The sequence below is a fragment of the Bufo bufo genome, chromosome 4 (assembly GCF_905171765.1).
Source record: "Bufo bufo chromosome 4, aBufBuf1.1, whole genome shotgun sequence".
NCBI classification, from domain to species: Eukaryota; Metazoa; Chordata; class Amphibia; order Anura; family Bufonidae; genus Bufo; species Bufo bufo.
In genome coordinates, this window is record NC_053392.1 from 66,243,560 (window position 1) to 66,267,667 (window position 24,108).

General features: G+C 42.7%; 1 protein-coding gene across 1 annotated transcript in view; it reads right to left on the reverse strand.

Moving 5' to 3' along the window:
- Nucleotides 1–24,108, reverse strand: part of NBAS (NBAS subunit of NRZ tethering complex) — a 708,772-nt gene that overhangs the window by 481,711 nt on the left and 202,953 nt on the right. Inside the window, exons 24-27 of the mRNA XM_040427340.1 lie at nucleotides 19,901–20,086; nucleotides 17,940–18,113; nucleotides 10,272–10,405; nucleotides 7,939–8,001 (exon numbers count right to left, since the gene is read on the reverse strand). Of these exons, the coding sequence (XP_040283274.1) occupies nucleotides 7,939–8,001; nucleotides 10,272–10,405; nucleotides 17,940–18,113; nucleotides 19,901–20,086 (557 nt within the window). The remainder of the gene's footprint in view (nucleotides 1–7,938; nucleotides 8,002–10,271; nucleotides 10,406–17,939; nucleotides 18,114–19,900; nucleotides 20,087–24,108) is intronic.

Here is a 24,108-nt window from a genome sequence, read left to right on the forward strand (position 1 = left end):
TCAAGTTCGGCGTACAAGTTATGGTCCGTGGTAGCGGAATCCATAACGGATTTCTTAGATAACCCGAACCTTGTACGCTGAACTTGAAAATACAAGTTCGCTCAACACTAATTCTGATTCTTCAGTGAGCATGCCACTCAATCTTTGTTTTAACAAGACAGATTTATTACAAATCTCAGTTAGGCTCCATTCACACGTCCGCAACGTGTTTTGCGGATACACGGAGCCGCAAAACACGAAAAGTGGCAATGTGCTTTCCACATTTTGCGGATCGCACATTGCCGGCACTAAATGAAAATGCCTGTTCTTGTCCGCAATTGCGGACAAGAATAGGACATGTTCTATTTTTTTGCAGAACAGAAGTGCGGACCCGGAAGTACGGATCCGCAATTCCGTGTCCGGGCAGCACATCGCGCTGCCCTATAGGAATGAATGGGTCCGCAATTCCGTTCCGCAAAATGCAGAACGAAATTGCGGACGTGTGAATGGAGCCTTAGAAAGTAGTCAGAAAGTTTGTTTTGGAAATGGGGGGTGGGGCAACTGATGACTGTAGAAAAAGGCGCTTTTTTCCCTATATACAGTATATAAAAAAGCTTCACGTATTCGCCTGTACTATCGATGTATGCAAAGTTAAGTGGAAAGTTAGTGAACATTGAAAAGCTATAAAAATAGGACTTTCAAGAAGAAGTGTAGAATAGAAGACCACATCTCATGGAGCTGTATTTTTCTCCAAGAAAGCCAACATTTATGCAGGAAACCCACCAGATCCCAATATAATCCAGTGGCGACCAGTTATGCTGGATATGGTAACTCTGGTAGTCTGATCCTCTGCCAGAACAGACTAAAGGAGTTACAAAACGGAGATGTGGACAAACGCTTCGATCACCAATTAGACAGTGGGACAGATAACCAGTGGATGTAGAGGAAAAGGGGACAACATGGAAGGGTAAGTAGTCCCCATGAGGGACAGAAAACGAGCATGTGGTCATATGGTTGGGATACAGAAGCAGCTGGGCCATGGAAAAGGTTGATTTATTGGGGTATCGGGTCTGTCAGGGGGTGTGGAGTGTAGTGTCCAAGGGTCTTAGATTTTCTGAAATCCGTTAAGAGCTCTATGTGTTAATGTCAGTAACTTTTTATTAACCTCATAAATGGAGACTGTCTTCTTGTGCACAGACATGAGTTACATGTTGAGTGTTCTCCTAACCTGGCCGAACACATTATACTTTTATCGGCTGAACCCACCGAGAACAGCGGGTTTGACCAGCTCTCTAATGTGTGTAGGGAGCTTCCGACTCTCCCTCGACAGAGAAGTCAAGGATTGGGGGCCAAATCAATATTTTCACCCAATTCTTTTGTTCCACGGGAAGATAAGCCGCCACCAAAACTGTCTGGCAGTGGCTTTCACCGCTCTCCCCATAACCTACACAGACATGTTCGGCTGAACCGAACGTGTATGTGCATGGGGAAGCCAGGAGAACATTTTTGGTTGTAAGGGTGAAACAAAGGGCTTTGCTAATAAAGAGAAAGTCTTCGGCCGTTTGAAGTTGGAAGAGGTCTGGGAAGACTCAAATACTAAAACAGGAGTCATGTCTTCTCATTCTTTTATTCCAAGACTAAATTTTAAGATTTGGAGCATTGCAGACAGCATGGTTAGATTCCTTGTAATTCTACCGTGACACATCTTATGTTTAGCATCTTATGGTGATCACCCTTTTGCAGCGCAGTAAACTATCTTCACAACATTCACCAATCTTCACAGATTTCATGAAAATAAAGAATCAACTCTATGGGGTTTTCCGATATTTCGATACTCAGGATATGTCATCAGTATCTGATGGGTGGGCACCTATAAAGGTGTCTACTGAGCACACTTGTCTTAGGAAACTGAAATGAAATGAGTTTTTGGTGTATGTCTGGCAGAAATAACAGATCATTGTATCTCATCTCCTCATAATGACATACTTTAAACTTTAGTTTATGTAATGAACCGAGCCAAGCACGTAGTTCTTCTTCCCGGTAGACAGAAGAGTTGGTTTACACGTTCATTTACTATATAATCTGTCTTTATTTACAACTTTATTTTGCTTGTCTTATGGCTGGTTTCCATATGGTAAGTGCAGGTGGTGGAAATTAAGTCACTTTATTAAACCTACAGCTTCATTATCCAGTTACAGCAGATAGATGGATTAGTGCGGGTGGTTAAACGCCTGTCTGAATAACAATGACACTCAGGGACTTGCTGCAGATTACGATCTGTATCCTACTATCGGTTCCTCCTGACCTTGAAGAAGTTGCTTTGTTCCCATGTTTCCCAGGTGACAAGATGACATTGGAAGACAGCTGCAAAGACAATTTACAGCAACACAGAGGAAACGTTATCATTTTTCTTCTACACCGTGCTGTCCTTTCTGTTGTAGTGTTTTCTGCTTTTGAACTGTCTACACCCAGCTTAACTTTCAGAAACTGCTCGGTGGACTGCAGAAAAGAAATCCTTTAAGTGGACTCTTGTAAGAAAAAAGTAAGCTAGAAAGGAAAGGTTATGGGGAAAGGTGAGACTAAGGTTAGAGAGCAAGGAAAACGATGGGAGCACGAAGGAAAGGTTAAAGGGAAGAAAAGGTTAGGGAGAGAGAAGGAAATGATAAGGAGAGGGGAGGAAAGTTTAGTGAGAGGAAAAAAAATTTGGAAGAGAGGAGGGAAGGCAGGGAGAGAAGAGGGATAGTTAGGGAGAAGGGCGGGAAAGTTAGGGAGAGAAAACAAAGGTTAGGGAGAGAGGAGGGAAAGTTGGGAGAGATGAGGAAATGTTAAGGAGAGAGGAGTTAAGGTTAGGGATAGAGAAGGAAGGAAGGTTAGGGAGATAGAAGGAAGGTTAGGGAGAGATGAGGAAAGTTTAGGGAGAGAGGAGGAAAGGTTAGAGAGAGAAAATGAAAGTTTAGAGAGAGAAGAGAAAGTTAGAAAGAGAATGAACAGTTTGGGAGAGACAGGGGAAGGTTAGAGGGATGAGAGAAGGTTAGAGGAATGACGGTTAGGAAGAGAGAGCAGGGAAGGTTATGAAGAGAAGATGAGAAATTAGGGAGAGGTGAAAAAAGGTAAAGGAAAGTGTGTGTGAGAGAGAGAGAGAGAGAGAGAGAAGAGAAGGTTAGGGAGAGCTGAGGAAAGGTTAGGGAGTGAGAAGAAGTGGTTAGACGAAAAGGGAAGAAATAGCACCCTGAAGGAAGGACAAATGACAACATTATGCTCTATTTTATTCTACCCCCAACTTCAAGCAAAAAATCCAACACAACAGCTAAAAATTGTGAACAAAAAAATATGCTGTATCTGACTGTTTGCATACAGTTTTGGTGACAAATTGTCTACTGTCTTTGGCTACTTTAGAAGCCAAACTCTCATTATAAGGGTTTTATGGAAAAGTGATTAAATGCAATGCAATCTGCAGGCAGCATGTTATAGAGGAGGAGGAGCTGAGAAGATTGATATATAGTTTTATAGGAAAAGATTCTGTAAAACTTGTAATTTATACATTTAAGCCTCTTAACTTGCTATACTTAAGTCCACCCATGTACAGCCATCAGTGACTGACAGCTATCTCTGTATAAACACTTACACAGAAAATGCTATTGATCACTGATAACACCTCCCCTGTGTATAACTATCAGTGACTGACAGCTATCTCTGTATAAACACTTACACAGAAAATGCTATTGATCACTGATAACACCTCCCCTGTGTATAACTATCAGTGACTGACAGCTATCTCTGTATAAACACTTACACAGGGAATGCTATCAATCACTGATAACACCTCCCCTGTGTATAACTATCAGTGACTGACAGCTATCTCTGTATAAACACTTACACAGAGAATGCTATCAATCACTGATAACACCTCCCCTGTGTATAACTATCAGTGACTGACAGCTATCTCTGTATAAACACTTACACAGGGAATGCTATCAATCACTGATAACACCTCCCCTGTGTATAACTATCAGTGACTGACAGCTATCTCTGTATACACACTTACACAGAGAATGCTATCAATCACTGATAACACCTCCCCTGTGTATAACTATCAGTGACTGACAGCTATCTCTGTATAAACACTTACACAGAGAATGCTATCAATCACTGATAACACCTCCCTGTGTATAGCTATCAGTGACTGACAGCTACCTCTGTATACACACTTACACAGAGAATGCTATCAATCACTGATAACACCTTCCCGTGTACAACTGAATTAAGAAATGGCAGAGTTTTAAGTGTACAAAATACAAGTTTTGCTGAATCTTTTTCCATAAGACTACGTATCAATCTGCTCAGCTCCTCCTGCTCTATAACGTGCTATCTGCAGATTGCACTGTGTTTTGTGCTGACAGGTTCTCACAAGTTTAATTCACAATAGATCAAACTTTCTTTAGTAAATATGAGAACTAATATTGAAAGCTCCTAAAAATCATGTGGTAATAAGGGCGAGGGAGATGAACTGCTGATTAACTAGGTAGGTTTTTCAGTCAGGAGTCATGGAAAGCTGAGTTTCAACTCTAGTGGAAGCTTATAATGGGAGCCATATTGCTTGTTACTCAGCTCAAAAAGAGGACCTGTCATCACAAAATCCAAAGCAATCTGCAGGCAGCATGTTATAGAGCAGGAGAAGCCGAACATATTAATATATATTATATGGGAAAAGATTCAGTAAGTGTACTTTCACACTTGCGACAGAGGATTCCGGCAGGCAGATCCGGCAATCCGGACGCAAACGGGTGGCATTTGTCAGACGACTCCTGATGCGGATCCGTCTGACAAATGCATTGAAATACCGGATCCGTCTCTCCGGTGTCATCCGGAAAAACGGATCCAGTATTAATTTTTTTCACAGATTTAAAGGTCTGCGCATGCGCAGACGGGAAGAACGGATCTGTCAATGCGGCAATTTAAATGACGGATCCGGCACTAATACATTTCAATGGAAATGAATGCTGGATCCGGCATTCAGTCAAGCGTTCAGGATTTTTGGCCGGAGAGAAAAATGCAGCATGCTGCAGTATTTTCTCCGTCCAAAAAAACTAAAAGGGACTGAACTGATGCATCCTGAACGGATTGCTCTCCATTTAGAATGCATTAGGATAAAAACGATCAGTTTTTTTCTGGTATAGAGCCCCGAGTACGGAACTCAATACCGGAAAAGAATAACGCTAGTGTGAAAGTACCCTAAAACCTGTAAGTTATACATTTATATATTTTTCCACCTCCTGTGAACAGCTAGCGGTACAGTGTGATCACTGGTAACACCTTCTCCCTGTACCAATAGTTATCCATAGGAGGTGGAAAATTCAAAGATGTACATGTATAAATTACAGGTTTTACTCACAAAAATATACATCAATCTGCTCAGCTCCTCCTGCTCTATAACATGGTCCTTTCAGACTGTACTGCATTTTGTGAGACAGATACAAATATACTTAAGAAATGGTTGAGCAAAATGTTTAATAATTTGAGAGAAGAGTGGCCCATAAAATGTTTTTTTTATGGTATCTGACAAGGACGACGTCTGCTTCACATAGCAAGCCTGTATTTTCATATAGTAAGAAGCATGAAGGATGTGTATATTTCCTGGCCCTGTGCAGTTCATTCTACTATCAGACATCTATTAGCATCAGACACAGGCTTCCTCAGGCCTCGCCGCTGACTTTATGAAAAGAGGATATTTATGATTCCATTCGGTTCCTGACTGACAGAGTTTATCCGTAAATCAGAAAAAGTCATACCAAAAGATATTTCTTTTGCAAATACTAAGCCAGCGGCGATTATGAACAGGGTTGTGCTGCCCGCAGCTTTATAATTTACAGCTTTACTTAAGTTTTACGACATAATGAATTACTTCAAAACGTTTCCTCAGCCTGTCTTAAGGGTCTAAAGCTGGACAAAGACATTAAGAAGCTGGCGGTCCAACCATCTGTAGACCAGCAGACACTGACTCCTCAGGAACATGCATGTCCACTCGGGCCACTCATGGAGGTTATCGAGATAGAAAGTGGGGGATAAGAGGTGGCAAGAAACGTCTGGAGCTACTTAAAGGAATGCACAACGAAAAAAATTACACAATCCTTGTTTTCCTCAAAGCCACACGTCAGCGACTGTTTGGTCACCAACAAAAGACAAGAGATTGTCAATGGATCTGATCTCACTTTATTGGGTTGCCCAGCTAAATCTAAAGTTAGCCATACACAATTGTTTAATGCTGGCCAGACCGGACGACCATCTACACATGTATGGGAGGTGTCCCGGCTCTCCCCCAACAACAGATGTTTAGGAAAGGAAGGATCAGTTATGTTGGATCTCAACATGCCCAGTGGCGTGCAGACAATGGAGACAGACCATAAAACCGTTTCAGGACACAGGGTGGGACAGGGAAGGAGGAGCCTGTTGTTGGACTGCTTCTGTTCCACATGTGAAATCATCGCATTTTCATGCAGAAATACTAGGGGGAACTCAGTGCATAGAGGTTCTACAGGATGGCCCACGAAAAAGTTGCGATAGTATGAGAAGATGAACGAGCAAGCGTATTGTTTTTTTTTAAATTATTATCCACAAGTCACAAAAGATGCTGAAAATGTTCCCCGTTCACGTCTCTGCATCTTGGGGAACGTCGGATTATGATACAGCTTGAAGTCTAGCCATGCCAATCAAGGGGAGGGCGGAGTGTGCATAGCACAAGGGGTGTTACAAGGCAGTGCTCAAAGGATTCGGCCCCGCCTCCTGGTGCTTGAAGGTCTCATTTGCATATGAATAAAAACGCAGATAACTCTGCAGCTGTTTACAATACAGACAAAAGAGAGGTATCATTTTAATTAGCCATTCACCAGAAAAATATGTTTATATTTTAATAGTACGGGCGTTTTTGGATGTGGTGGTGCCCATGATGTTTTTATTTCTTGTTATTTATGTATTATTTTTTTTTATTCCACAAAGACTTTTATATTTTTTTAATTTGTTATATATTTTTAACAGTTCTTTTTTTCTTTTTTTTTTCACTATTTTATGATTTTGAAGCTTGTATTTGAGCCTACAAAATCCTTTTTTTTTTTTTTTTTTTTTTATTCTGAACAATCATGGGTCTATTAGACCCATTATTTGTAGAGAATTGCTAATTTCTTATGTTGGCCTGCCACCTGCTGGCCAAAATAAGAATTGCAGCTTCAATACCCTAGGTCTCTTCAGAGAGATCCAGCGTATTGAATTCAATTACCGGCATCCTCATTGGCTGCATAGGATGCCAGTAAGAAGGTTTTTCACCCTTTAGATGCCGCGATCTCACTTGATTACGGCATCTAAAGGCTTTAATGACCGCGATCAGCATTATTGCTGGTTGCGGTCATTAGCCGCGGGTCTCTGTAGTTTCTGCCGTGGTATACGTGGGGGATTTTTACAGTTTACTTTACAGGCCGTTGACCCACTTGCGGCTTAGCTCCAGTAAATTGACAGCGGACAGGTGCTGAGGCCTCAAGAGGTGCCTGTCCACACACCGCATCAAGAAGGGACGCATCCCGGTCCGGGCTTTTAACCCCCGGGCTACAAACTTCAGCACTACCTCCCTTTAAAAACAAAGGGAGACGGAACACATGCAACCACTGCCTGAATTTTAGCAAAATCCACCATGTGAACAGCCCCTAAGAGCTAGAAAAAGGGTGTGATGTCCACTTGGCAATGGTGGAGTCTGCTGCTCCTGAACTGCGGACACCATCTCCATGTTCTTCTCCATAGATATTTTATACTTTTGTACAAACAAGGCATTTTATGTCTAGTACATCATTTTCCTTCTAAAATGCATTACAAAAAATAAATAAAAAATAAACCTCATCCATTACATTTCATCCTGGTGTATAAGGCTGCAGAGGATCTAGGAGGTAAGTACTGGTTAAATTGAATGCGTGTTACCTGAGGATTTGCTCGAGCTGATCCACCTTGTCGTGTAGAGATTTACTTATGTCCGTCTCCATGCTGGGAAGAGGAGGGAAAGGGACACAGTGAATCAGATAGCCGGCTGTAATTTCCTGCAGTTATTAATATGGCATTACTGAGCGACACAAACAATAAGCTAGTCTCCGCTCTACACCACTCTCTCGTGTCTAAGAAGATTTGCCATGTCTTGTATCTCAGAGTTCCTTCATTGCATTGGGAAAAGGAAAAAGATTTATGAAAAGGACGATAAAAAAGGAACACAAAACAAACATCATAAGAACGTCTCGCGGCAAATAAAATCTAATAAAATGTGCACTCTTTGCTTGGAATCCAACCCTAATAATGGCTTCTTTCAAGTGGAAGCCCACCCAAATCTATGCAAACATGTGAGGTATGGATTCTGGTGGGTCCCTGTGAGTATGAATCACTGATTTTCCAAAGAAGAGGCCACTAATGTCAAGGCCATTGTATGGTAAGGCTCTTCTCTGACCAGCACTGAACTGGCACTTGATTTGGAGACCTAGTGTGGAACCCCCCACAATCACCTTCTCACAAGTCTATAACGGAAGGATTTTCTCCTTTAATAACAAGTTAACCAGATATTGAATGCAACATGGCAGCTTTACGTTGCCAATTAGTGGACCATTAGAAGTGAACCCTCAAAGGATGTCTGTCAGCAGTTTTGACTCTGATGTAGGGGCTGGGGACAGCAGTACAACAAGCGTACCTTTAGTGGATAATTTCTCATCTGGAGTAGGGGGAATATGAATTTTTATTCTGCTCCTGCAAGTGCTGAGGAGGTGGGGCTTCTCTGCATTAAACTACTTCACAGCCCCTCCCCTCTGCTCCGAGTGGTGACTATAGTGGTCTCCTAGTTGGATGCTTCAGCTGTCACTCAGAGCACAGGGGAGGGACTGTGAAGCAGATAAATGGAGAGCGCACTTCAGTGATCTTCTGCCTTTTGGACACAGAATCTGGCAGAATTAATCTTCATATTCACGCTGCTCATGATAACAAGACTTTAACAAAAGGTATGTTTTCCCTGCTGTCCTCAGCACATACCTAGTGCTGTTAGCAGTTTAGGATGTTCAAAGCTACTGACAGACACCCTTAACCTACTAACATCCCCCCCCAATCACTCCTCAGAAACACGATTTCTTTGGATTTTTAGGAGGCCAAACTACACAGAAGTGAATCATATGGTAATTTTACAGCTTTGTAGAAAATCTGAGAAGAATGTGAAGTGCTCATGATGGTGTTATATGTGATAAGCTATGGCACCTTGGATGGTTTATTGTTGAGTCCTTTAGAACAAACTCAATGGTACACTAAATATACAAGGACACACATATAATATAACATCATAGTTTATTAGTCAACTATTCATACAAAACATAATAAATGACATCCTTAAAAATAAGCAGCAATGCATGAAGTACTGTAGCAGCATAACCGGATCATGTACTGTAAACTCGGAAATGCTATGTCCGTTGGAGTCCGATAAAATTGCCAATAATTGAACTCACAAGACAGACAACCATCCACAACCCTGTACAAGACCTTGCATAACACAAAGACTAATTGCCGAGGTATGGTGGTCATACGCAGGGGTGTAGCTATAGGGGGTGCAGAGGTAGCAGTCGCTACCGGACCCAGGAGCCTGAAGGGGTCCAAAGACACTTGTGCCGCATAAGAAGACACACAAAGCACTGAGGGAAGGGGGGCCCAAGCTGAACTCTTGCACCGGGGCCCATGAGCGTTTAGTTACGCCCCTGGTCATACGGCCAGTGCCCAGAGAATAATTCCCAATTAGACCTAAAAGCATAAACCATACTAAACCAAAAAAAAATAAAAAAAATAATGCAAGGTAATAAGAGTAACAGATACTGACCAGGGACCTGGAGGAGACACCAACCCCGACGCGCGTTTCGCCTCGCTTCCTCTTGGGTACAGTACATGAACCGGTGAACTTTTTTTGGGGGGTACATGCTGCTATAGTACTTCATGCATTGCTGCTTATTTTTAAGGATGTCATGTATTATGTTTTGTATGAATATTTGACTAATACACTATGATGTTATATGTGTGTCCTTGTATATTTGGTGAGTCTTTGTGGAATATCACACATATTGAACTATTCACAATTTGCTTTAATTGGATGCTCTAACCTCAATGATAGCAGCATATCTCTGCATGTGAAAGGAAGAATTATGGGATGTTGCTCTGTAATATGCTCACGCGTAATCCTACAATGCGGTTTCATCATACAAACTGACTATCTGCATTGTGCATAGACGAACGTCCCTTACCCATAGCCCCTCTGTGGTAAGCATTCCAGGATGTCATAGCAGAGGGAAAGCTGGTCATCTCGCTCACAAATGTAGATGGACTCTAGAGCAATTATCATCAGCTGGTCCTGAACAGGGATTAATTTTTGTTGGCACTAAAACAAAAAAAAAAGACAAAACAGCATGGATATAATAGAGCTAAAAATTGAACAAAAGTCATCTTAGAAAACCATGGTCTAAACTTCCTGTTCATCAAACCTGTTAAAATAACAGCCCACTTAAACCTAAGAAACAGCATTTAAGCCTACTGCAAGCCTGAAGTGGCGGAGATTGAAAGAACACCCAAGACAGAAGTCACGCTCGGCCTCGATCTGCCCTGCACCCAGCATAAGGCCTCATGCACACGACCAGATTTTGTATCCGTGTCTGATCCACATTTTTCATTACAGACTGCACACGGCCCCATTCATTTCTATGGGTCTGCAAAAAAAAAAACGGGTGTCAACCATGTGCAGCAGTCCAGATCCGTGTGTTGTCCGCATCTGTGTGTTCAGGCAACAAAAAGCAGAACATGTCCTATTCTTGGCCGCAAAATGCGGAGCACAGACCCACTGAAGTCAACTGGTCCGCAAAAAACAGACGAAACACGAATGTCACATGGAAATCATCCGTGTTTTGTGGACTTCAAAACAGATATAGTCAGGAGTAAGGATGAGCAAAGGAATTCCGTTACGGAATTCTATGACGGAATGCAAAACGGAAGCCTTTTAGGAGACATTCCTTTTTGATCCGTCATAATAGAGGTCTATGGCTAAGCATAACGGATCCGTCTGGTTAACGTTCTGCAGTCCCAATGTGTTCTGGGACAGGAGCGGCATCAGAACCAGAGAGTCCTACAGTGGAACAGGGGCTTGTAGTAAATTTAGAAACAATTTTATGACACAAAATTGGCATAATGGTGCACGCTATATTAGCACCAATATTTGCAACTTTTTGTGTTTCTCCGCAATTTTCAAAAAGTCAGGAAAAAATAAGTGGGTCGTTGGCCTACTGGATATACTATAATTTACACCAGTTTCCTGTGAATTAGTCGCATCTCACTCCAGTGCAGGGTGGATCAGTCTGGCATTGAATAAACTCCCCCCTATGTCCACCTCTTAACCAAAAATCCTATTAAAATTTAATAATGATACATTCTGCATTTGCAAGATTGACAAAAATTGCTTTAAAGTGAACAGGCACATGTCCTGTATACAAAGAGGGCGGTCCCTCACAATCATTCCTGGGGGGCCCAAGGAACTTCAGTCCAATGCTGGTCAGAACAGCAGTGGTGATGGATTTGTGGAGGCGAGTCCTTTTAAATCTTTAAAGGCTATGTTCAGCTATGGGGCATTTTTTTATGATTGTGTCTTGCTCATTTTGGGCAAAATTCTTTTTTTATTCAGTTTGCATGTATTTAATTGTTCAGCCGTTTATACAAGAGTTAAAAAAAAAAATCTGTCTCTTTGCAAGCTGAGACTTTGTTTTTTGTTTTTTATCCTGTTGGCTGATGTCTCATGTAGAGCTCTTATCTCTGATCTCCTGACCTTATAAACACTCACTGTAGCTTGATTATCAATCTGATAAGAATATGGCTTAAGGCTGTATTACACCAACAGAATTTCACACTAATCATTAGTCAGATGGCTGCTGGCACACAGAGAACTTTTGTTATACAACTATTGGTCTGATTGGACAGAAACTGCTCAGATAATCTGTTGGTGTGATACAGCCCTTAAATAAGTAGTTATGAGGTTAGGAGGTCAGAGATAAGTATACCTGAGCCGTCAGATGATGGGATTCAAAGAAAACTAAGTCACAGCTTGCAAACAGACTGATTTTTTAATTCTTGCATCTCAGAAACAGATGCACATTTTTAATAAAGACCAATAGAAAAAAATATTTTTAGCCCAAAATGAGTAAACGGCAATCATAAAAGCCTTTAACCCATTCTGATTAGTATTCTAAGAAAAATCTCACTGGAAGACCTTTTTCAAGGAGTTGTCTCACTTTAGCAAATGACATTTACCATGTAGATAAAGTTAATACAAGGCACTTACTAATGTATTGTGATTGTCCATATTGCTTCTTTTGCTGGCTTGGTTCATTTTCCCATACACTGCTTGTTTCCATGGTTATGACCACCCTGCAATCCAGCAGCGGTGGTCGTGCTTGCACACTATAGGAAAAGGCGCCAGCTTCTCTGGTGGTGGTGGCTGAGAGTACGCATAGGCTTTTTCCTATAGTGTGCAAGCACGACCACCACTGCTGGATTGCAAGCATTGTGATGGAAAAATGAATCAAGCCAGCAAAGGAGGCAATATGGACAATCACAATACATTAGTAAGTGCCTTGTATTAACTTTCTCTACATGATAAATGTCATTTGCTGAAGTGAAACAACCCCTTTAAGCATTTCCTAAAAACACCTCTTTTAGGATGGCCTATCACATTCCTTATCTAACTCTTCTTTACGCATTCCCCTTCAGTATTATTCCTGAGAACCTGACCCATTTATACAACAGTATCCACCACACCCCATGTGCATCGCAGATACTGGCTGCGGAGCGCTCCCTGCAGCTCTACATGTACTCCCCTGTTTAGTATAGGTACGTTTTACCTTTTGTGCCCCCCTTATATTTCCTCATAGAGTGTAAGCTCTTATGATCAGGGCCCTATCCTATTGTTGATGAGTTTCTTATCCTGTAATGTCTGATTTTGTCTGTGCACGTTCCCTCTGATTGTGAAGGGCTGCAGAATATACCGGTGCTATATAAAGGCCACTACAATGGTTTGGAGAAATCTACATGTATGTGACAGATAGATGAGAGCGCCATTTGCATTATAAAGGACGCGCTTCTAATTCCAAATCTTCTGATTTGCATAAAACTCTCTCCCTGAACAATTACGAGGGCGAAATATCCCGACGTCAAATTAGTTAATCAAGGATTAAAGCCGCTCACGAAATCTTTTAATCTCGGAACCCTAAGTGAGGCAGATGAAATATGATTTATTGTTACCACATCTGTAGAGCGGCCTCATTTATAATATGAACATGTTGCCGCTGCTTAATTATTCCCAACTGTTGCTGAGCTAGGAGAAAAAATAATAAATCTTTTATTACTCAGCGTCCTCGTACTGCTCAAAGACCAGACCAACAGACACGGGCTGACCACTCTGCATTCTTATAGGAGGGCCATGGCAGCAGATCTGGTTCCAGGGGGGCCTCAACTTAGGCCAACGCTAATAGTCACCCTGCATAGGGTTGTACCTCTACACCATTGCACCATCCATATAGTGAATATATTATTAGCGCCATTTGGCATCCACACATTCGATGTTTGCACCGCGTGTCGGCTGCTGTACCGCAGCCAGGGCGTGTGTGCACCTGCACATTTGTGTCATTTAATAGGAGGTGATAACATGGTATTTTGAATTGCGTTTGTCATCTCTTAAAGGGGTTGTACCACAAAAAAAATTCGACATTTTTTAAACCAGCACCTGAATCTGAATACTTTTGGAGTTACATGTATTAAAAAGTTTTGTATAGCCACCGAGTTATTCAATGAAATATATATATATATCTGTATAGCGCCACCTGCTGTTTGCTTGTTTCTTATTTCTTTGTCCTGCTCACTGAGGTGGCCGCACATGCTCAGTTCCATCCTTCAACGGCCTCCTAAGCTGTGATAGAGAGAGCATGGATACGCCCCCTGAGCTGTGATAGGGAGAGGATGGATACGCCCCCTGAGCTGTGATAGGGAGAGGATGGATACGCCCCCTGAGCTGTGATAGGAAGGGGATGGACACGCCCCCCGAGCTGTGATAGGGAGAGCATGGACACGCCTCCTTAGCTGCAGCAGAACAGACACTCCCCTTGAGCTGTCAGCTTGATATAAATCCAGCAGAGCAATGAATGGGGAGATCTCTGGATCCATGTGAGCTACAGGGCTGGTTCTAGCTTTGTTAGAGAGAGATTGTCATATACTATACGACGATTGATTTCCATTTTTTGGATTAATCATGGGATAGCCCCTTTAAATGCCACTGCATCCCAAAGTTATACATTTAGCAATAAAGTTCCCCATTCCGAGATGCAAATTGAAGCTCTAATCCAAAATCTGGAAAAGGCGCTCATTATCTACTATGTATGATATTGGTGCTTTCTTACATGTCAGAGAAACATTTGTACCTCTTGAGTAGAGGGGAGCGAATTTCATATTTTGAAATTCATTTGCGATTCATTTGGTGGTAAAAGCAGAATTGCGTTATGGATTCTATGATGGAATGTCTTTAGAGGAATTCCGTTATTCATTCCGTCATAATAGAAGTCTATGGGCTGCATAACGGATACGTCCCGTTTACGTTATACAAGGGAACCCTCACCTGCATAACGGAAACGGGACGGATCCGTTATACATGCCACAGACTTCTATTATGATGGAATGAATAATGGAATGCCTCTAAAGGCATTACGTTATGCATTCCATCATAGAATTGCGTTATTCTCCGTGGTAATTGAATTCATAACGCAATTCTGCTTTTACCACTAAACAAAGCGCAAACGAATTTCAGAACATGAAATTCGCTCATCCCTACTCTTGAGCACCAGGGCCCAGGAATGACCCTCAAGTCTTCCATCCAGGCTATAAAACATTGCTTACTGCTCTGTGACATGTCTGTTTTAGTAACTACTTGCATCCCTCAAGTAATAACAATTCTGGATGATCTATTCTTATGATTCTATGTTGAGCCATTCCTCAATTATTCCTACTAGAAGTTTATTGCAGACTGGTGGCAGTTCATTCATAAAGGTTGTGTAGCAAGGTATTTTAGTGGTTCTTTCCCCTACAAATCCTTGTAATGTAGTAGGTTAGTGGTACCAGGCTGCGTTCCTGAGGTCTGAAGTAACTACTGTACATGCATATTGCATTCTGAAGACATGTAGGTGAGCCAGGAAGCTAGAAAACAGCTACGTATATAAGAAAGAGGTTAGCACTGTTAAAGTCACCATCGGGGTGTTGCTACTAACACCTCTCTTTTTATGTCACATGGGCGTCAGCCAGACAACATCTTGGGAACTGGTCGAAGGGGAGCTCGCTCATTTGTCCACAGCTTTGGTGACTGTTACTAACTTTACTCTGCATCTTATCTTTTGTATACACCAAATTTTTCCCCCCATAAGACGCACTTTTTTTCCCACCCAAAGTGTGTGTGTGTGGGGGGGGATGTCGCTGCATCTTATGGGGCAAATACTAATGATATTTCAAATTATATTTTAATGTAATGTTTATTGCATGATGTGGATGACAAAACCCAATTTCCATACTGTCTACTGGTTCTCTCTATTCTTCCCAGGGGCCTGGGGTTTGTAAGAGAAGGGCATATTCTTGAAGAGGTCGCCTCTTCTTTTCTTAAGGAGAACCTGTCTCCTCTCCTGACACATATCTTTTAGAAATGAAGGGCATTTCCCAACAGTTCTGGAGCATCTATTCTTATGACTCTTGTCATTCCATTATTTCTTCTAGACGTTTATATCTAGCAGTCTGCAATGAAGGATCAGATGGTTGTTGGGGAGGGGGATGCTCAGATCAGTCCCCCATACCTCACATCGTTTCATCAGCCCCAGCCTCATTGCATCAGCCCCCAGAATCAGATCACATAAAATAAAAAATTCACTTACCTCTCCTGCTCCAGTCGCGGCCCCCCTTAGCCTCCAGCGCTCTCTCTTCTTCTTCCTGCTGTCGGCTGCGCGGTGACCCGCCACGCACAGCATGAGGTCACAGAGCGCCCTGACGCTGTGTGCAGCCACAGCACAGCTGACAACAGAGGACCAGGAAGCGGTGAGTACAGAGTAACGGAGGATCGGAAAGTAGTGAATGCAGTGTTCCCCGGGCTCTGTACTCACCGCTTCCTGGTCCTCTGTTGTCAGCTGTGCTGTGGCTGCGCACAGCGTCAGGGCGCTCTGTGACCTCATGCTGTGCGTGGTGGGTCACAGCGCAGCCGACAGCAGGAAGAAGAAGAGAGAGCGCTGGAGGCTAAGGGGGGCGGCGACTGGAGCAGGAGAGGTAAGTGAATTTTTTATTTTATGTGATCTGATTCTGGGGGCTGATGAAATGAGGCTGGGGGCTGATGAAACGATGTGAGGTATGGGGGTCTCATCTGAGCATCCCCCTCCCCCAACAACCATCTGATCCTTCATTGCAGACTGCTAGATATAAACGTCTAGAAAAAATAATGGAATGACAAGAGTCATAAGAATCGATGCTCCAGAACTGTTGGGAAATGCCCTTCATTTCTAAAAGAGATGTGTCAGGAGAGGAGACAGGTTCTCCTTAAGAAAAGAAGAGGCGACCTCTTCAAGAATATGCCCTTCTCTTACAAACCCCAGGCCCCTGGGAAGAATAGAGAGAACCAGTAGACAGTATGGAAATTGGGTTTTGTTATCCACATCATGCAATAAACATTACATTAAAATATCATTTGAAATATCATGTTTCTTAGAAGTCAGGGACACAGGGAGGTGTGTGGGGCAGAGCTAACGTGATTGGGTTATTTTCCAGCTTCTTGATGGGAACAGTTCGCGTGCGGAGGTTGCTGACTTCTGACCTACACCTTCTGATCGTGTCAATCTGTGTAGGGACACGCTCTTTTTACATTACATTAAATAATACCCAATTGGCCTCTTTCACCCAAGCGTACTGATATTCATCCGTATTCCAGCTCTGGAATACGCACAGATCCCGGATGATATACCATCTATATTGTCATCAGTAGTGTTTCGATAATTCATCCGGATGTACATGCCTATCCCTTCCTTCCCACAGTTCTGATGCACTCCCACAGAATATAATGGGGGTATTTCAAAGCAAACACGCACTAAACTAAAACATGCTGCGGATTTCAAATACAGACGAAAAGTATACAGATTGCAACCACGAGAAAAAGGCGGTTGTCAGGAGGAAGAACAGAGAAGCGGCACAATGCAAAGTCCCATAAAAAGATGCTCCAAAATTATAATTTCATGAGGAATACAAATACTTACTACAACAGACATGTCAGGAGAAGTGACAGCTCCTCTTAAAAGTTTTATATCGCATTTTCTAGAATGTGTTGCTTCAGAGCAGCAATCTGTATACCGACTCTCGAATTTTGCCGCTAACTTGCTAAACAAATTAAAGCAATTGCACCTGAAGCCTAATCAATGAAGACGATCTTTGTGGATTTGGAAAATGCAAACATGATAATGATGCACGACTTCTCGCACACGTATTAAATATTCTGAAAGCTAAAAATATTTACAGAAAGCTACGCAACTAATGAATGCTTCTGCTTGCTGTAGACGGCAGAGACAAAAAAGTCCCGGCAACACAGCCACAAGTCGAGGCTTGCAAATACTTTATGTATTTTTTTCGGCTCGAGCCCTCATTACGGTGTTTGTTTTATTTTGCATGCGGTGACAGAACTAAGTGATTTTCTCGTCTTAAACACTGCAAACAATGTTTCAGCAAATAAGTCACTGGGAAATTCATGAATAGAAATGAGCATCAGAAACTCAGGCCTGTCATACGAAGAAAGCGCTTCTGTCCAGATCCGCAAGAACGGTGTCATGAAGCAAAGCAAAGAGATAAAGCAAAGAACATCAGCTTACATCGGGCTTGGAATGCTGAAAAATCTTCAGGGGGAATTTAAGGTCGTCCTTCGCCAGGGTGACAATATATTCTTTTAGCAGAGTGTTTGATGCTCCGGGGGTCTGAGGTTCACAACGATGGAGGAAAGGAACCATCCACTGGTAGGCGTTTTTCACGTAGTTTTCTTCTGAGGACTGGAAGACATTAAGTAATAAACGTTAATCATCTGAAATGTGCCACCAGGGCAGAGTGTTTTCAACAGACAACCCCCATCCAACTGCTCTAATAAGCCATATGGATGTCACAATGGAGGGTCCTCGACTCAGGATTCACCTCTATAGCCCACAGCGGAGAGGTGTTCTGAAGAAGGAACTCTCGTTCTGGTGGACTCAAGCCGTAAAAAGGACAACCATACATCTGGCCGACACAAACTGTACTACCATGTTGTCCCTACAGCCGTCAATGCTAAGGAAATTCCTGGCTGACAACAGCTTCACCTGACAAAAATAGCTATTCTCCAGGGATGCCTAGGAACTGGGGCATCCACCGAATCCCTCTTTGAGGCCACATTCTGAAGGCCACCAAGCACCTGTTCAGGACACCACCCACATGAAAAACACCCATACCCAGCACCCTGCATGGCACCTTAGTCTGTAAGATGAATGGATGTGGTCACCAGATCATCAACGTCAACCAGACAAGTAGGATGCTCAACTTACATTGGGGAGGGAGGGGCTCTTAAAAGGTCACCATCATTTCCTGATAACACAATTTTGTGGCTGTCGCAAAGCAAAGATGTCAATGTAATTTTTGAAAAATAACATACTAACATTATTAAACTTTGACTACTGTCAAATCATTAATTATTTGGTGGAACATCTCCTTAAACCTTGTAGAAGTATGAACAGCAAAATCTTCATTTAATGGGGTTGCCCAAATTTGGAAAATAATTTTCATGTCCACTGTTAGGAGGGAATCTGTCACCATGATCTTGGAGTAATATCTGCTGAAATACATGAGTAGTCCTGTGGATAAGGAGCCCAGATCATCATTTCCTAATGCCCCTCTTTCCCCAGCTGTCGGTGTTTAATGCTGCATTGAAATACATTGCCACTACTGCTGCGCATACGCACAGGAGTCCTCTCCGTTATGATGGCACTGCACAGCAGTCTGGACTGTGTATTTCAGCGCAGCTTTCAATTCTGACAGCAGGGGAATAGGGGGCAGTGGGAAAATAACACCAATTAAGGTGCTCTCCTCAAAGAGAGATAGTACCCCCCGAATCCTGACCTAGGCCTCTCACCCAGTTAAGCCAGTGCTCTCTGCTCTGCACTAATGAGAGACAAACACCCCGAAACAGCTGTCTGCAGATGAGATGCTGGCTTATTTAATATCCAAGTCAGGTCTCAAGGCCTAGTTAAAGGGTTGAACATTGACTGATAGGATAGCTGCCTTACATCTGGTGGCATCAGAGGCAGAGCTTGTTAAGAGCTCATTTGCATCCCTTCTTCCCAAAAATAAAATAAAAATGGTAATCTGGACTCATCTGCAGTACTACTCATGTGTTGCCTCAAATAATAGTCCAGAATGATGGTGAAATATTGCTTTTAATAGGGTGGAATCCCCCAAAGAGTGTCTTGTTGTGTTGGACCTACCCTGTCCTGCATTACACAGCCAATCTATTTGTATGGGAATTGTGTAATGCTTCATGTCCCGTGTGGTGGTCCTGCTGGGAAACAGAACAGTGTTTGCCAGGATTCTCCACAAATGACAGGTAATTATGCTTTTTGTCAAAGGGCTTTACATATGAGCAGGGATTGGCCAAAGCTGTTGACCTCACTGAGCTTAAGGGGTTTTTTCAGGACTTAGATAATGATGAACTATCGTAAGTCATCAATTTCAGATTAGTGGAGGTCTGATACCCCGCACCCCCACAGGGGACAGTACTAGGATAGTAAAACAGTACATTAGTACAACCTACATTTTCCAAAAGAAGCCGTAGTTTCTCAATGTCCTTGAGCTGGTGCAGGTCTTTGAGGGTTAATGACACATCACAGTTGGCTTCATACACAAGGGTCTCCAACGTGACCAGATCATCACAAAGCAGCTCCAAACCCGGAATATTCTTCTCTTTTCCCAGACGCACCAAAGAAAGTGCACCATCCACCTAGAATTCAGAGATAATGACTTCCAGTAAATGAAAAACGTAAAAGACATTGCACAACATTTACCAAAGACTCAACTACAGAGATATTTTTTCTCAATTAAAAGGTGCTGTCCGATTTCAAAAACCCATTTTACATATATCCTATTTTGGAAGTTAGAAGTAATTCATGGGGGTCATCAGTTCAGGAACTTCACTGCTTGCCCAGAGTGGAGAATACTGTAGTTACCAAGAGGGTCTATCAGTCTGGAGGACCCATCTGGAGGACACTGTGTAATGCTTAATATGTCCTGTGGTGCCGCTATAGGGAAATGAAACACCTGATTTCCCCACAGATTACAGCTGATCACTGTAGGTCCCAGGAGGGGGAAACTTTCAGAACAGCTTATTCTCACAGGAACCTTCTAACAAGTTAGGACTGACCAATGCAGAAAATCTCTTTATTAACTGGTACTTAAAGGGGACTAACCTTTACATCATTCTATAAAAGAGAGATCTGCACGACAGTCTAACTTGAAATGAATAAAAAATACTGGAAAGACCAAATGAGCTCACAGGGAAAGTCTACTTCTCAGCCATGACCAAGGGTTCCCTAGTTCTTAGGAACAGTGGTAGACTAAGCATATTTGGAAATCACCTTCAGGCTATAGCTCCTCTGAGACTCGAGGACTTCCCTACGTCACCATTAAATCACAGCATTACCGAAAACTGCATGCAATATTAACATTTCACTATGGCCTCTTTCACACGACCGTATGGCTTTTTCACGGATCCGTTTTTTGTTTCCGTTTCTGTTCCGTTTTTCCATATGGCATATACAGTAATTACATAGAAAAAATTTGGGCTGGGCATAAAATTTTCAATAGATGGTTCCGCAAAAACAGAATGGATACGGAAGACATACGGATGCATTTCTGCAAGTGTTCAGTTTTTTTTGCGGAACCATTGAAATTAATGGTTCCGTATACGGACCGTATAAGGAACGCAAAAAACGGCCCATAAACTGGGGGGGGACGGGGACGGGGGGACGGTCATGTGAAAGAGGCCTATGGGAAAGGAAAAAAATGGGAAGGTTAAGATCTTTCAAAATGTATGTAACTATACAGGGGTAAAGGTAGTGGTCACACCCAGGCCTCTGGTCTCTGAAGGGGCTTGAAAGTCCCTGTTCCACATTTAAATGAATGGGTCCGCATCCGTGATGCGGAATGACAGCGGAACGGTGCCCATGCATTGCGGATCCGCAAATGCGGTCCACAATACAGGAACGGGACACTAACGGTCGTGGGGTGTCAGTGTTTCATTCAGTAGGGCTTTATACAGTGAGATTTTTTGCTAAGGCCATCTGTCAGATTTGTTCCTATGACACTGGCTGACCTGTTACATGTGCTGGAGGCATCTGTGTTGGTCCCATGTTCATATGTGTTGGCAACTGGGCTTCTAGGAGCAACAGGGGCGTTGCCGTTAAACCTAGGGAGTCAGCTCTCTCTGCAACTATGGTGGCCACGATACCAAAATTTTGATTGGATTCCGATACCATAAAAAAGTATTGCGATACTCGATACCACGCGAAGGAAAAATAAAACACCCAAAAAGCTGTGTGCAATCTACTTTTTTTGGAATGTGTGGCACATAATAGAACAGTCCTATCTTATTTTGCAGGCGGACAAGGTGACGAAAAAATGGCGAATCGCGTGTTTTTCATTTTTTTTTCCATTACGGCTTTCCCCGCATAGTGGATATTTTTTAATGAAATTTAATGAAATTACTGGGGGGAGGGAGCTGTAGCTGCTGGCCACCAATGAAAATAATTAACCCCTAAATGCAAATGTACGGGTGCCGAATGCATCATACAGCAGGCACCCGTCGCGTATGGAGTGGGCTCACCGCGACAGCCCACTTCATACATTTGCATTTAGGGGTTGTAACAGATCTCCTGGCACCCCGACCGAGTACCTCCGTCGAATGATGCTCCTAGCGCTTCCCGATGACTCCAAGCACTCCACTTGACACCGTAAGCGCTGCAGACCCCACGAACCTAAGAAGCTTGGTTGAGGTCTCACCGTCTCCTACCCACCCTGGACCTACGACAAGGCTCCAGGCTCCAGTGGGTGAACCTCTCCTAAATCCAGAGAGCAGGAACAGCTCTTACAAGAGCTAGGAATTATAGTCAGGGGAGTATACAGCGTATAGCAATCCCCATACACATGAGACGAGGCTCTATGTTGAATGTAAAACAGGAACTCTTTATTGAACACACAAGCATTGACTTATACACATTTTCCAACAAGGTTACCACCACCGTGGACCTGGTTGGAAACTGAGGACATGATCTAGCAGCCAATCCTTTACAGCTTTACAGTTTAAAAACTCCCATACAAAATCCTCCCCTCTCCCTGTGATACAATTACCTTACACAATGGGTTGATGTAATTATCACAGGCAGGAGAATAAATAGTTTTAAACAATGTCTTCTGTCCTGGAGACAACCGAGGAGTAATTCAATTATCTCTCAGGACAAAGAGAAATCGCCAATACACACATGGGGACAATAGGACAGACATCACTATTCAAATATACAATGTCCCAACCATTACAGTAAATATAGACATTTAACTTATCCCCAGATGGCTTGGATCTGAGCGCTCAATATATCCAAACAGCGCTCAGATGCCACAAACACAGTCAAATCGCCATGGGGTTTAAGTTTAGCATGGGCTGAAGAGAGGGCCCATAATCCTGGGGCAAGAGGCTGGCAACCAGGCTTCTCCAGCACCCAGTGGCGAGGTTGGTTTCGCCACAGGGGTTAATTATTTTCATTGGTGGAGCAGTGGCAGCTTCAGAGCACCCTCCCCATAATGGTGGCAGCGGCGGCCGTGTCACAGTGGGGAGCGAGGGACTCCCTCCTTCTCCACTCTGCTGCTGATGACACATGTTCTCTAATGAGAAAAGATACAAAGCTGCGCAGTAATGCAGCCTAATATCGGGAAAAAGCAAATCCTGGTATCGTATCGATCTGGGTGAAAAAGTATCGATTGGGTACCGAAGGTTTAATACCCGGTGCAACCCTATCTGCAACTGCGGCGCCTTCTGCACTTTTACAGGACCATGCAGTGTAAATGTCATCACACCTGGCCCTGACTTCTCCTGAAATCAATCAAAGGGCAGAGGGCATGGCAGTTGCAGTGAGAGCAGAGCCTCTAGGTGTAACAGTAATGCCCCTGTTGCTCCTAGAGGCTCATTTGCATATATTAAAACATTATTGTTCTCAGCAATGCGAGCACATATGAACATGGGACAAACACAGATGCTGTCAGCTGCCAAGCGCACATGTAACAGGTCAGCCAGTGTCATAGGTGCAAAACTGCTGACAGATGCCCTTTAAGAACAGTATGTGATTTATTTATTTTTTAATCAGTAAGTAAGGTTGAGCTACAAAAAGAATTCCAATAAAGGAACCAGGTTCACACAGAATCAGCCACAATACGGCGCAGACCCATGGGAGCATAGATGGAGAAGCCGTGCCGAGAAAACAAGAGAGTCACAGATTAAAGTGTAATTATATTCTAATACAGTAAGGATAAATTATGCATACAGCATGGCTGCCAGAATTTCCGCTATTTCAAAAGAACATTCACATGTGAGAGAAATAAAAACTAATCTTCCCCAAAAATATATACCGGTATATATATATATATATATATATATATATATATATATATAAAAATTATTAAAACTCAAAGCCATAATGACAGTGCTGGGAAGAGACACAGAATGTTATCACTGGGGGTGTTCCAGGCTCTAATCAGGACTGAATGCATCTGGCCAAATAATTGGGGAAGACATGCAGCTTTTTGACATCGTGATTTTTAAGTAAAGTGGGCATGTAATTGTAAAATAATCTAAACTGGTAATGTTGGCAGCTTCGCAACCTAATCAAAATCAGGCATTGTTGGAAAATAGAAATTATACAATGTGAGGATCGAACAAATGAGAAGGAATAATGTAACACCGGGGCTCCAGACCGC